The sequence below is a fragment of the Aricia agestis genome, chromosome Z (genome assembly GCF_905147365.1).
Source record: "Aricia agestis chromosome Z, ilAriAges1.1, whole genome shotgun sequence".
NCBI classification, from domain to species: Eukaryota; Metazoa; Arthropoda; class Insecta; order Lepidoptera; family Lycaenidae; genus Aricia; species Aricia agestis.
The window spans coordinates 40,762,811-40,777,145 of NC_056428.1; the positions used below are offsets into that span (position 1 = coordinate 40,762,811).

Below are 14,335 nucleotides of genomic sequence, written 5' to 3' on the forward strand. Positions count from 1 at the left end.
GGTGCTCCTTTGGGGCATGAAGCCATACTGGTTGGGGCTAATCTTGGGCAACAGGTAGAACCTAAGTCGGGAGACCAGCATCTTCTCAAAGATTTTGCCGAGAACAGGAAGAAGGCCGATCGGTCGATAGGCTTTTGGTACCCGGTATGATTCCCTGCCCGGCTTTCTCAGCACCACCACTGTCGCCTGCTTCCACTTTTCGGGAAAGTAGCCGACAGTGAGGCACTTATTTAACAGGGCAAGGAACCATTCCGGGTTACAATCTACAGCGTGCTGGCAGATGTCGGACGTGAGACCGTCCGCCCCGGGGGCCTTTTTGGGGTTGAAGGACCTTATGGCTCTCTTCAACTCCTCGATGATGAAGGGAGGGTCGTCCGGGCCCGTCGGCGGTTCGGAGTACAAAGACTCTGCACGCCGGCGCGTACGTCGATGTTCCTCACTTTCATCACTTTCCAAGTCCGCGGGGTAGAAGGTCTCCGCCAACAATTGTGCGGAGTTTCGGGCGTCGAGAGTCTCACCGCTCCTTGTTAGGGGCAGATCCTCCTCCCTCCCTCCGACTCTGTTCAGCACCCTGTAGATGCCCTCCCAGACCCCCTCCCTATCCTGTTTTCGGCAAAACTCCTTCCAGCTCGCTACTTGAGCCTCTTTCACTGCCTTTTCATACTTCTCTTTCGTTTCCAGGTAAAGTCCAACCACGCGGTTTCTGCGATCAGGCGCTGCGTTCCGGATCCTGCGTTTCCTCGTAGCGACTTCCTTCTTCATCTGCGCGAGCTCATCATTCCACCATGACAAGGTGAATTTTTGTGTGTGTTTTTTGGTCGGCATAGTGTCTCTGCATGTCTGTGTTATGACTTCCGTGTATCTGTCTATTGCTTCATCTATTTGTTGTGTGCTGTGTATTGAGTCCATCGCTTGTAGAGTCAATTGTCTGTCTGACATCAGCTGGGTCAGTTTCTCACGAAACTGAGTCCAGTTTGCCTTCTGTGTGTTAAATATGCGTAAGGCTAGCGTAGCGCTGCTGCAAGAGCCCTACATAGGTGGGGCCCGGAGTATGAGGACATACAATGGAGTGAGGGTCTACCAGAGCGATGGGCCGGGGGACGGCGTGGTCAAGGCGTGTGTTGTGGTGTTCGACGACACACTGGATGTCGAACTACACACACGCCTCAGCAACAACAACATTGTTGTGGCCACCCTCCGAACCAAAGCCTGGGAGATGATTGTAGTGTCCTTTTATTTCGAGCCCGATAAGCCTGTAGGGCCATACCTGGACCATCTTATGTGGATAGGAAGGGAACTGGGATCCGATAAGATGGTTCTGGGAGGCGACGCGAACGCTAAAAGCCCGTGGTGGGGTGGCGATAAGGAAGATCCGCGAGGAAGGGAAGTGTCTGCTGTACTGGAAGCAATAAGTCTACATATACTCAACACCGGAGACACCCCAACTTTCGATACCGTCAGAGGGGGAAAAAGGTACTCCAGTTACGTGGATGTGACAGCGTGCTCCGACGATCTGCTGGACCGAGTGGGCGACTGGAAGGTGGAGGAGAGTCTGACGAGCTCGGACCACAACGGCATATCATTCGGCATCAGACAACAGAAATCCACAGGCACGAACATAATACGTACCACACGCATTATTCGTAGTTCGTAGAATTTTGAAAAAAAAAAAGTATTGATTTTTTTTTATGTATTTTAAAACTTTATTATTAATTATATTGATTTTTAATGCAAAAAACTTGAAAAAAATTTTTTTTAATTAATTATAAACAATTAAAAATTGATAAAATTCAAATAAAAATCACGTGACTGTAAACGCGCCATGATTGGTCGCCATACTTGTGACGTCATAATGTTAAAGCAATTTCATGATAGTACAGTGTTTATGGCTATTATCTTTGACTTGATAAAAATATCTCAAATTTATTAGTGAAAAACGATTTGAAAAGTTTATTTCGACTAACTATGTGTGATAAATGATTTATAAAAGCAAAATCGGATAATATTCCTGATGTTGATATATTTATGATCACTAATTTTTTTTAAAATGACGTTCGGTTTAATTCTGCTGAAGTTCGAGGTGCTAAGGCATCAAGGTAAGTCTGTTAAAAAATACTATTCTAAATGAAAATAAGTATTTATTCTCTATTAAATATAATTAATAATTATTTCATTAATTGTAGAGCATCACGTGAGAGTTACGGTGATAAAGCTATAGGTTATGTTCAACTTAATCGTAAGAATGGTATTTGTGTTTTAAAAGGACGTGTGTGTCCAGAACACCGAGTTCGGAGTAAAGCTTACTCAGTTACTCTAACTATCAATGAAAAATTAAGAAAAGTTATAATATTATGTAATAATATTATTAAGTAATATTATTATGAATACTTACATCGAAATGATCTTCACAACAAAAAAAATTTGATTTTGTTTTTGAATAATCTCGGTGCACTGCTTGAAACCATTTCTTTCGACGTTTTTCGTCTTGTGGAACATTTAAAAACATTTTTTCAGGAGTTGTTTTTGTAGTATTTGTACATAATGGTACAAAACAAGAGCGATAACTTTTGAGTTTTGACATTTTTGATTATTTAACAATGCCAACAGAATTTACTAGATAAAAACTCAAAACACTGTACTAATTATTATATCTCTGTATGCTACAATGAGCAAAAACTAACATTGTGACGTCACACGCGCTCGGGTTTATTCGGGAGCTGTCGGCGCATCTTCGGTACTGAATTTAAAATTTAATTTTTATTTTGAAATAACTTTTTAATTATTGCAAAAAAAAAAAAAATAGTTTTGTTATAAAACTTATATATGATCTTTCCATTTATCACAAAAAAAAATTCAAAAACCCAGCTATAGAAATGGTTGTTAAACGTCGATTTTTTGAATTTGCCGCCTTTTTCCAGTCCCATCTTTCGCTAGCCAGACTCTATTATGACGACACAGACCGGTGAATCTTATTATCATGATGATAAAGTTCAAAATCATCATATTATTATGACGGGTGCGAGGAGCCTGGAGCATGTTGTGATGCAACCCAATTGTGAGCTAAAGTCAAAGGTAATACGTTGATTTCACTATGATTATATAAACACATCGCGTCGCCTCTCCATTTGTATCATAACACCAACATATTCGCGATCTAGCAAGCTTGATATTAATATTATCATCATTCAAAAAAGTTTAGGCTAATAACTAAGTTAATACGACGTTAGTTTTCATTATTTATTACCGAAGATCTTCATCTGATCTTGTAACGTTATTAAGCAAAAATCTTCCCTGATAAATGCCCGTTGCAATGGTGAAAATCTCATCCAAATAATATTAATAGTTTTTGAGTTAATTGAAGAAAAACATATACTAGCAGACTCAGCAGACGCAGTAGAAATGCGAAAGAATACAAACTCTGACAGTTTTTGCGCACAAACTGATAGATATTTCTTGTTAATCCATCACTTCGTCTACTTTACCGTAAGAGTAAACCTTTCTATGGTCGCCATGCTAAGCCTGCAGGGCTGTATGTAACTTCCATTAGACTATTCATTATGAATCAGTTTAAATCACGCGACCCAAATGAAGGTGGCTACTGTCTGCGGCTTGTGGTCAGCACTCAGCCTGTTGGCCATTCTCTCTCCGCCACAATTCACGGCCAGGCGGCCACAAGTGACACTTAACAACCGGCACTGATAACCTGGCGGAAGTCACATGATATTGGAGATTATCAACAATAATTAATTACCATAGGAGAGCATTCTAGTTGCTGGCCTGTTTAAAGATTAGTTTTCATCAAAGTTATTCTGGGTTATCCAGGGAGTCGAAGTATATATTTTATAAAATGTCATGCGAAAATATTTTAAATATTATTTTTCGTTTACGCATGAAAAGTCTCAGGTACTAAATAAATAAAATAGGTTAGGTTAGGTTAGCTTAACTTTTTGGCAAGATGGCAAATTAAACTAATTTAAAAAAAAAGAACGTCGTAATGTTATCACAATAATGTTGGCAACAGTGTCGCAAGTTATTGCATGGATTAATACGCTTCTTATCAGATCTATGTAAATCACAAGAACAATCGGTTGGGAATGTTACACGGCACTTTCATCACTGCTACGAGAACGTCTTGTTCTCATATTTTTGCTCATTTCAGTTTTTTTAGGCAGTAGCACCCAGATTGTCTGAAATTCTTACAATCTTCGAATGCACATTATTATGATTATACGTAGCTTGACATATACCTATGTTTAAATTTGAATATGTTTGTCCACGAGTGTCTTCCTCTTATTATTTTGTAATTACCTAACCATTTTTAAAAGAAAAAACCTTACTATTGGCCAGGCCACAACACTGCGTTGCGGCGTCGTATCGCAAAAACAACATCACACAGAAATGCGATGCGTTGTTACAACGCAAAAATTTCATCGGAAATGTCGCTGACGCATCGCACCACGATACGTTCTGCGACGTCGTAGATTTACACGTACGTACACGATCAAGACGAATCTAATGATACCTCTCAAACAACACGACTAGCTGTAGCCATAGCATTCAAAAGTAATAATCATATTTACGCTTAAAAAACCTAATTTTCCTGACACACTAGTCGGGTAACATGCACGTTAAAGGCCGAAGTTCTCAGAATAGCTAAAGATTAACAATAACGATATAATTGCGAAGTATTGGAGGTCACGAGAATCAATTACTGCGAGCTAAGCTCAGGCTCGATTAGTTTTTTGTGAGGTTGTATAACTTGAAGCGTCTCCGCTGCATACAGCATACTGTGTATTGCATAAGCTGTATGATAAGCATGATTAACATAATATCTTTGTGGTAACACTCATGAATCGCCTATATTATATTAGCTGACCTGGCAAACATTCTTTTACGTATAAATAATTTCTAGTATCAATATAAAAAGTAGATAAAAACCTATTCTCGGGCCTAACGAATGTACATACAAAATTTCATTAAAATCGGTTAAGCCGTTTTGGAGGAGTTCGTGCACAAACACTGTCACACGAGAATTTTATATTTTAGATATTATGAGTTATTAATTACTATTATACAAAGATCAATTATGTACTATAAGTAACATGATTCAAATTATTTTTCGGTTAAATTCAGGGTATTGTTTAACTGTGCATTTAACATTTCGGTTAGTTTTACTATTTTTACCAATTAGAGCTGTCATTAATCCTGGGTTAAAAATAACATCAATTATTATTTGTCATAAACATGAAGAATGACAAAATAATATTAGCATCATTAACTTTAATGTAAATAATGTCATTATATAATATGTTTAACGAACCTGCGCAGGCGCCGGTGTGGTTGTGGTGGTCTTGGACTTGGGTGGTGGGCCTCGTTTGAGCAAGCCTCGGGCTGGTGCGGGTTTGGCCTCCTCCTCCTGCGGCCTGGCCAACGCGCAGCTCACGCAGGCTATGAGTACGATCCTGGAAAAGAAAGCCAGAAGATCAGATACTTCTTTTGTGAACTGACATCGAGCACTGGCGTAATATATTTTAGTTATTAGTCTCTCCACTGAACGAATTATTGAGGTAGCCTGTATAGAGTTGAGTCATCTTATTATTGTGAGCGTATACAGGCCTCCATCAGGATTATATGATTCATTCGAACAAGTCATGGAACAAATTCTATACAAAATATGTGCATCTAATAAAAAAGTTATAGTCTGTGGTGACTTCAATATAAATTTATTAGATTCGATCCCCACCACTATTAAATTCACATCTTTGTTTAAATCATATAATCTTCTTAATCTATTTTATGAGCCAACTAGAGTATGTGATACAACGGCCACTTGTATTGATAATATTTTTACTGACATTACTCCAAAAAAAAAAGAAATAATAAATAAGCTTAGCTCTGATCACTGTGGACATTTAGCTTCTTTTAATATAAATTGTGATAATAACTTAGAGGAAAAGCTTGTATTTATTCCTACTACTAAACGCATTGAGAAGTTTAGAAATAATCTAAGTTCAAGTATTCAATTATTGAATGGGTCGAATAGCTCAGATGAAGCTTTTAATAAATTATTTAAGATAATAAGAACCCAATTTAACAGTGCGTTTACTTCAGTAACGGTTAGAAACAATAAAAAAATGAAAAATAATTTTACTAAATGGGCGACTGCAGGAATTAAAATAAGCAGGCAAAGATTGTATAGTCTCTATGAAGAAAAATGTTTTAATAATAGTGTAGCATTTAAAGAATACGTTAAAAACTATTCTAAAACTTTTAGAAAAGTTTGCAAATTTGCTAAGACTATGTACATAAAGAAAAAGATTAAAAATTCCAAAAATAAAATTAAAACTACTTGGAAGGTAATAGCTGGTGATACTGGAAACGTCACCTGTCGTAGCTCGGATTTTCAACTGTATTTTGAAAATAAAGAAATTACCAATGATCTAGAAGTTGCGACGGCCTTTGAAAAATTCTTTGCTGACATTCCGGTCTCAACTACGAAAAACTTAAACTCCTCACCTGCAGCTGCCGAAAAACTACTCAAAGATAATGTAAAGGAATGTAATGTAAATTTTAAGTTTAGAGAGATTGACCCCAAAGACATTATTGATACTTTTAAATTATTAAACATTAAGAATACCACCGATCTTTGGGGCTTGTCTACAAAAATTATTAAATCATTAATTGACATCATAGCTCCTCATCTAGCAATGATTTTTATTAATTGTATAGAGAATGGTGTTTTTCCTGACTTAATGAAGCACAGCAAGGATATAGCTTTATTTAAAGCGGGAATTAAGTCTGATCCGACAAATTACAGACCTATATCGATTTTACCGAATCTTAGCAAAATATTTGAAAAAATAATTTTAAAACAGCTATTGGTACACTTTAATTCAAATAATTTATTACACGAAAATCAATACGGTTTTACTAAGGGTCGTTCCACAACGGATGCTGGTATAGGTCTTCTATGTAGTATATTTGAAGCTTGGGAGGGATCGCAGGATGCCTTAGGTGTCTTCTGTGACCTCTCTAAGGCCTTCGACTGTGTCGAGGATGCTACATTGATTAGGAAATTACACCACTATGGCATAAGGGACTCAGCACTCAACCTTTTGACATCTTACCTCGAAAATAGGACTCAAAGGGTTGAAATCAATAATAAGAGATCAAATGGAACCAAAATAGAATTAGGTGTCCCACAGGGATCTATTTTAGGCCCATTTCTTTTTCTCGTCTACATAAATGACCTACCTTATCTAGTTAAGGATAATGATAATGAAATAGTACTTTTTGCTGATGACACTTTACTTATTTTTAAAGTGAAGAGACAACAGTCTAATTACGACGAGGTAAACTGTACTCTTTCAAAAATAGTACATTGGTTTAATGTTAATAATTTACTTTTGAATTCTACGAAAACTAAATGTTTAAAGTTTACTTTGCCCAATGTACGGCAAGTTCAAACCAATGTACTATTGAATGATGAGAAAATAAATTTGGTGGAAACTACTGTATTTTTAGGTATTACACTAGATAGTAAATTACAGTGGGGTCCTCATATTGCTAAACTCGCAGATAGACTCAGTTCTGCAGCATATGCAGTCAGAAAGATTAGGGAAATTTCTGACGAAGACACTGCACGATTAATATACTTTAGCTATTTTCACAGTAGAATGTCATATGGTATCCTTTTATGGGGAAACGCTGCCGATATTAATACTATATAGAGCTATACGTTCGATTTACAAAATGTCTACATTTGAATCTTTGAGAGAAAAGTTTAAAGAAATTGGTATTCTGACAGTAGCTTCTCAATACATTTTGGATAATGTAATACATGTTAGACAAATTATATGTAAATTTAAAGCCAAAGGTGACATTCATTGTAGAAACACCAGAAATAGGTACAAGCTAGATTTGCCAGTGATCAGACTTAGTAAAGTCAGTAAATCTTTTAAAGGTCAATGTATACGCCTTTTCAATAAAATCCCAGAAAACATTCAAAATCTTTCCATTAATAAATTTAAGAAAGTAGTCAAAGAGCGTTTGTGTGCCAAAGCCTATTATAAGGTCAATGATTTCATAAATGATGGCACATCTTGGGAGTAGGATGGCTGCTTACAAGGCTACTTCTACATTATTGTACATGACTTACTATGTATGTATGTTGACATTGTATAATTTTAAGTTACAGCATTGTAAATTTTATTTTAAAAGATTAATTTTTTTACCTCACTTTTTTTTGGTAAAAAAGTGGGCCCCGTGCGAGTTTCTTACGCCGGTTCTTCTCGCCGGGATAGTTCCCGAACCGGTGGTAGGCACCGTAGCTAATATTAACATTATGAAAGTATTTTCTTAAAATCTACTCAGAAATAAAACATTTTTTAATTTTTATTTATTTTATTTATTTTATATAAGAGTCGTATTAGAGACATAGCATGGTATAAAAAACAGAAAAGTCTTTTTCATATTGGATTCACTGGAAATATCTATTGGGCAAAACATAAATTAGTCAACATGAAATACTAAAGTCTCTTGAATGGAGTTCACGAAAGTAGCTGCGCTGAACGAGTTGAAAAGTCAATTATATGGGCAAATTAATGCGATTGGGGCATTTCTCAGAGAAACACAGAAGTCAAAAGTTTACAGAAGTTAAAAGTGTAATTTTAGCGCTGCTGCGGAACACTCAAGTGTTATAACACTCTGTATAAAAACATACTTTCGCATTCGCAATTATAATAAAGATGTAATCGAACATTAGCACACCAACAAATATAATTCATCACCAAGAATTCAACTGTGATAATGTGAAGAGGTCAGCAATAGATCCGCCTGGGGTTACGACTTACGACTCAGTAAGAGGACTTTATGCAACCAGTTTTGCAGGCGTGTCTCTCCGCAATTCTAGTGTTGAGAATTGAGATATTTTCATTATTCGCTAATGAGTATGAAAATAACACAGTTAACAAATGTTTAATTTAAACTGTTGTAAAAATTGCAACATGTTTTATGTGTGTAACTGAATGCGATTTTAGGTACAGAAAATGCAATAGTTAGTTTTGTGCTAATAAATAATCAAAAATCAGTGGCCGTATCCATAATGTTATAATTTTTTGGGGCTCGGAGCTACAGAGGCTCCATTTTAGCCGCTGACTCCTACATAGGTTCAAACCTATGTAGCAATTCCTCTCATTTAGCAATTCCTCACAATCAATTCAGTGAATGAATTGTCAAAATTGTCAAACTGACGAATGTTAAATTAGTACGAATTACTATAGACATGAATTGCAAGCAGAGTGACCATTTTGCGATTAAAAAAAAATAATCATATTGTGATTCATAATATGATTCTCCAAAGCGACCATTTTAGCCCCGCTAGCTACCGCTATTTAAATTGGGACGATATCAAAAACTGTTTATATCTGCCGATTTTGGCCTTGTCTCGTCGTAAGTTGCTACGTCACACGCTCAAAAGGGTCATTTGCCAAAACCACCCAAAACTATTTAGTGGTAGACAAAATAATATATAAAAAAGTTTTTACAATAATATCAGTGATATGAATATTGAGTATAGATTGTTAGGCATAATTTAATACTGAATATGAAAATTGAAATGTCAGGGATTTATTCAAAAAAGCTATCAGTTATTGAACATAAAGGATAATACGCGTCTCGGTGTCCTTGGTGGTCTGACCTTTTAACACTCACTCCAACAAAAGTAGCGAGATAGGTCAATTCGATGAAAATGCTAATAGTCGTTAAGGTCAAGGGTAGCCCGTCTAATGCCAAATGTATGCAAATATTGCTATTTCTGGCCGAGGTGCGTGACAGCCGCGTGGTGTGGCCGTGTGGTGACAGGTCACCACGCTTCCGTGTCCGCTTCCGATACCTTTCTAGTTTATATAACAATACATATCATGCGTAGTCATCAAAAGTTGGGGCAAAAGCTTCGGCGAATCAATTCAAGATGACCTTTAAGTATAATGTATAGGACAGCGTCTGAAAAACAAGATACTTTTCTTCCGTGAAGTTTTGAAATCAACAGAAGTCAAATTATTGCGATCCCTGTCGAAACTATAAATGTAATTTGGCTAAAGTTTAAGTGATAATAAAGATTACGATATCGGTAATTTAATTTTATTTTATGCCCATAAAACTTCGCGACTCGTAAGTCGTACCTTCTACTCGATTCGGTACTCGGACGAACGCTCATTACTCATACGGCATACCTACTACGGTGTAGCATCGGCGATGATGGGTAATTTTCCGAAAAATTTCAAAGCTCGGAAATCGCCGATTTCCGAGCTTTGAAATTGCTGCTGCGATGCTGTATCGCACACAGGGGGAAGGGTCGCAGGGTTTCAATAATATTTATGTGTTATGTATGATTTTTATACTTACTAATATTTTTTTCAATTATTTTATAATCATGGTTACAGCGCGGCGGTAAGGCCGCCATTTTGCACATTTATAAAATTATATTTAATTGTCATTGTTTGTTTCTCTTGTTTCGTGCATTTAGTATGTTTATGTGCAAATAACGGATGTACAAATAAATAAATATGATAAACGCAGCCCGCTGCGAACCGTCGCAATGTGCTTTCCGTAAGAGTGACTTTCTATCGTCAAGGTCAGATGGAGCGACCTTGTGGGCACTGGGAAGCACGTGGTCTACGCACTAGTTACAGTTAACACGGCACTCCATACAAGGCCCGTTATTGCCACCAGACCGGCGCGCGGCGGCCATTTTGTTTCATTTCCTGCTCAATGAACTTCATATTTCGCTTCTTTAATTATTTCCTACTCGATGACGACAGATGTATGCTTCTTTACGCTTTCGTCAATGAATTACTTTGAACCGTAAACGTTAAGGATATTCTTTATGTGTACGGTTCCATATTATGATTCCGTTTCCAAGAGACCCGAGACTCAAAGTACCTCTTATATGGCAAAGTAACAGGCAGACTAGCGCATTAATAATAATAGTATGGATAATCTAGAGCTGCCATCACCTAAATTGCCATCGCCGGTCAAGCACGACAAAAATCCCGGACATTTGATCGAAATGTGGTTATTTCCCCGGACACCCCTAAAAATTATTTACGATTATACGTCTTACCGATTTTGGCTAGAACATCTTTCTTTTCCAACAAGAAAAAATTGTAAAAATCCGATTAGCTCAAGTCCTTAAAAACATACTTTGATTTAAATCGTAAATTGATCAAACAAAAAATCGCTTAGCTAGTTTTTATCTTTCGTTTATTCCTATGACTAAAAAGTTAGATTTCTCACAGTAAAATGTCCGAACTTCACCCAGACACCTTTCAAAAACCCGGCCGTTGTCCGGCCGGGTTTTTGTTCGGACTAAGACAAATCCGGGAAAATCCGGACGATGACAGCCCTAGATAAATCCAGCTCGGTTTCAGAGAGGGAAAATGGATTTTGTGTCTTTATGAATCGAGCGATTTCTAGAAACCTTCGCCAACTTTGATATGAAATCTAGAATGTGTTCTAGACTTTAGCCTCTTAACAATAAAATCTTAAATTTTCTCTGTGGCGAAACGGTGACCTTTGTACCTTACGTACACTTGCTTCAGCTTTCCCTTTGGTTATCCTTTTGAATAGGATACTGTATCAAAGAGTACACTTGTGCAATCGGGGGTAATGCATTGGAATCCATAAATTAATTTTTTTACGAGTCTTTGCGCAAGTAAAATCTGCGCGAAATACACAGCGCGTTCCAGGCAAATGTCATCCCGCTTTCGCAACTATATTTATTACCAAATGTCTATGCATGTATCGAGTCTTGAGCAAGCACGTGGCTCTTTACTTGCCAGTTGCCATCACAATCCATACTTCCACACTGATATTATAAATTCGAAAGTGTTGATGTCCGTCTGTTAACTCTTCACGCCGAAACCGCTGAACCGATTTTGCCGAAATATGGTATGGAGTAATACTTTGAGTCGCGGGAAAGGACGTAGGATACTTTTATCTTGGAAAAATGTACGGTTCCCGCGCGATAAACTAATTTTGGCGCAACGGAGTTGCGGGCGTCATCTAGTTGTATCTATGAACTTTAACTTTGGTACGATGGTTTCAATAGACACCCACTAACGTTTGTCGTTTTTTATGAAACTCCTAGAAATATTGTGTATATTTTATATAAATACTGTATATGTTTACTTTATATGTTTACTGTATATTATACTACTGTATAATAATACACAGTAGAGTAACTCAGCCGTGCCCTTGAAAAATTTTACACAAAGAAAAGTTTGACGAGCATGCGACATGGTACATTGTTTTTTTAGGGTTGATTCAGACCACAACGCGACGCGTAGATGCATTTCTATATTTGTACTGAATTGACGGCATGTCGCCTCGCGTAATCGAAATATGTCAAATCCATACAAATGTATGCCGCGCCACGCCTCGCCTCGTCGCGTTGCGGCCTGAATTGACCCTTACTGTTTAAAACGAATAACGAAATTACGATTATGTGTGCCTTATTCGAGCGGTATGTTCAAACGAAGATTGTCTGCTCATGTATATTTCTATTATGCAACAAGCACCTTCATTTTGCATTCACAAGTCCTCTCCCCAAAATGCGTATACGTTGAATTGAATTTGATAAAACTAGCAACAAATATCAAAGCTGCAGCGAACAAGAGGTAAACTGGCAAAATTATAATACATAATCTTTATTAATTGAGGCCAGCCACTCGGTAAATGTATTTATTATCTGTCGCTTTTTAACTAGGACTCAGGTAGCACAAACCAACAGAACTATCATTACCAACTCAAGTATTCGATGCTGTGTTCCTTTTGAATTTACGATCGCTTACAGTTGATTTTCAATGAAACTTTCAACGTCATATTTTCTCAGTTTATTTAATAGAATTTAATATGCTGATTTAAATAGATACAGAAGTAGGAGCCATCGCCTTCTGATTAAGAATTCTGTTATACACAGTAGGTAAATCAGTCACGAAATTTGAGACGTGTTTCTGCATAGTTAAAATATCTATCTGAAATCGCACTGATGTGATGTGTGCATAATGTGATGCTGAGACGATAGAAACGATTGTTCGTAAAAAATTACGAATTAAAAAATTCTAACGCCAATTTTGTAAATATAATTAACTTTATATACATTTTTATTCTCGATAGAAAGGGAATCTTAGTACCTATATTTATTTGCCGGCTCTTAATATTCGCTACGGAAAGGTTAAGTATTCAATTATTACTCTTGCTGATTTGAAGAAAGAAGTTGAAGTTTTACGTCTCCGTAACCGGATAACGTTGTCATTGAGAGCTGCAGATTGTCGATACAAAAAGGTCGAAACTCGAGACTTTTGACACTTTTACCGGACTACGCAAAGGGTAATTGCTGTATGCAGTCTTTTTTAATCATGACTCTGATGATTTATAAATATGTATGTACTATAAGAGAAATTGTAGATGGTGGACAAAAATTATTTATGTATGGCGCGCGTCGCCTTGTAAATTTACAGCTGTTTAGAAAAAAAAACCTAAACTACTGATTCAATTGTGATACATGGGATGTCAGTAGATGCATAATATTAATGTTTAAAATAATAGATACTGTCATGTAGGTAGTAGTCTAAAAGTTTTTAAGTTTTTACAGTATATTAGTCTAACATGTAAGTCGTTGATGTCTTTTGTATGTAGGATTTTAAGGCTATGTAGAGTGGTGCAGTAGATTTATAATTTTGGGACGAATGTCCAGTCTTTCTAGGATTTTGTTAAAATATAATTTACTGATAGAACATTTTTATTTATTTTCGTAAAAAACACAAGAATAATTTCTATCTAATATAAACACTTTCGAGAACGCGAGTTACTCGGCACTTAAGGAATCCAGACAAAATAACTTGGAGCAATTCTTAGCCTGTGCTGATGATGATGAGTTAGATGTGATTGCGAGTCTCCAGACAATGGGTTACGCAAGTGATGTATTGGAAAGTGCATCGCGGCGCCCACGATATCCGAAGCTACAGGAAAACATACACACACTTTTCGAGACGAGACGCGTTAAGCTAAGTTTGAGTTCAGATTGATTTTATGTTAAATTTGAGTTTTAGTTTAATTTTCAAATACGAGAAAACATATTGTTTTGATGAAGAAAGCTAATTTTTATTTTGTTTTAGTGTTAAATTTGAGTTTGAATTTTAAATTTCTAACTACGTTTTTGCGAAGAGTTTTTCATCGTGGCCGGTTATACGGTATCTATCTATGTATACAAACAATCCCTTTTACAGTCTCATCTTAAGGGGGCGCCCAACCCAAAAAACCAAACATCGTCCTT

The 14,335-nt window shown here is 36.7% G+C and overlaps 1 protein-coding gene across 1 annotated transcript in view; it reads right to left on the minus strand.

Moving 5' to 3' along the window:
* LOC121739076 overlaps positions 1-14,335 on the minus strand; it is a 30,984-nt gene that overhangs the window by 11,433 nt on the left and 5,216 nt on the right. The window contains exon 2 of the mRNA XM_042131395.1: positions 5,321-5,462. Coding sequence (XP_041987329.1) covers positions 5,321-5,462 — 142 coding nt within the window. The remainder of the gene's footprint in view (positions 1-5,320; positions 5,463-14,335) is intronic.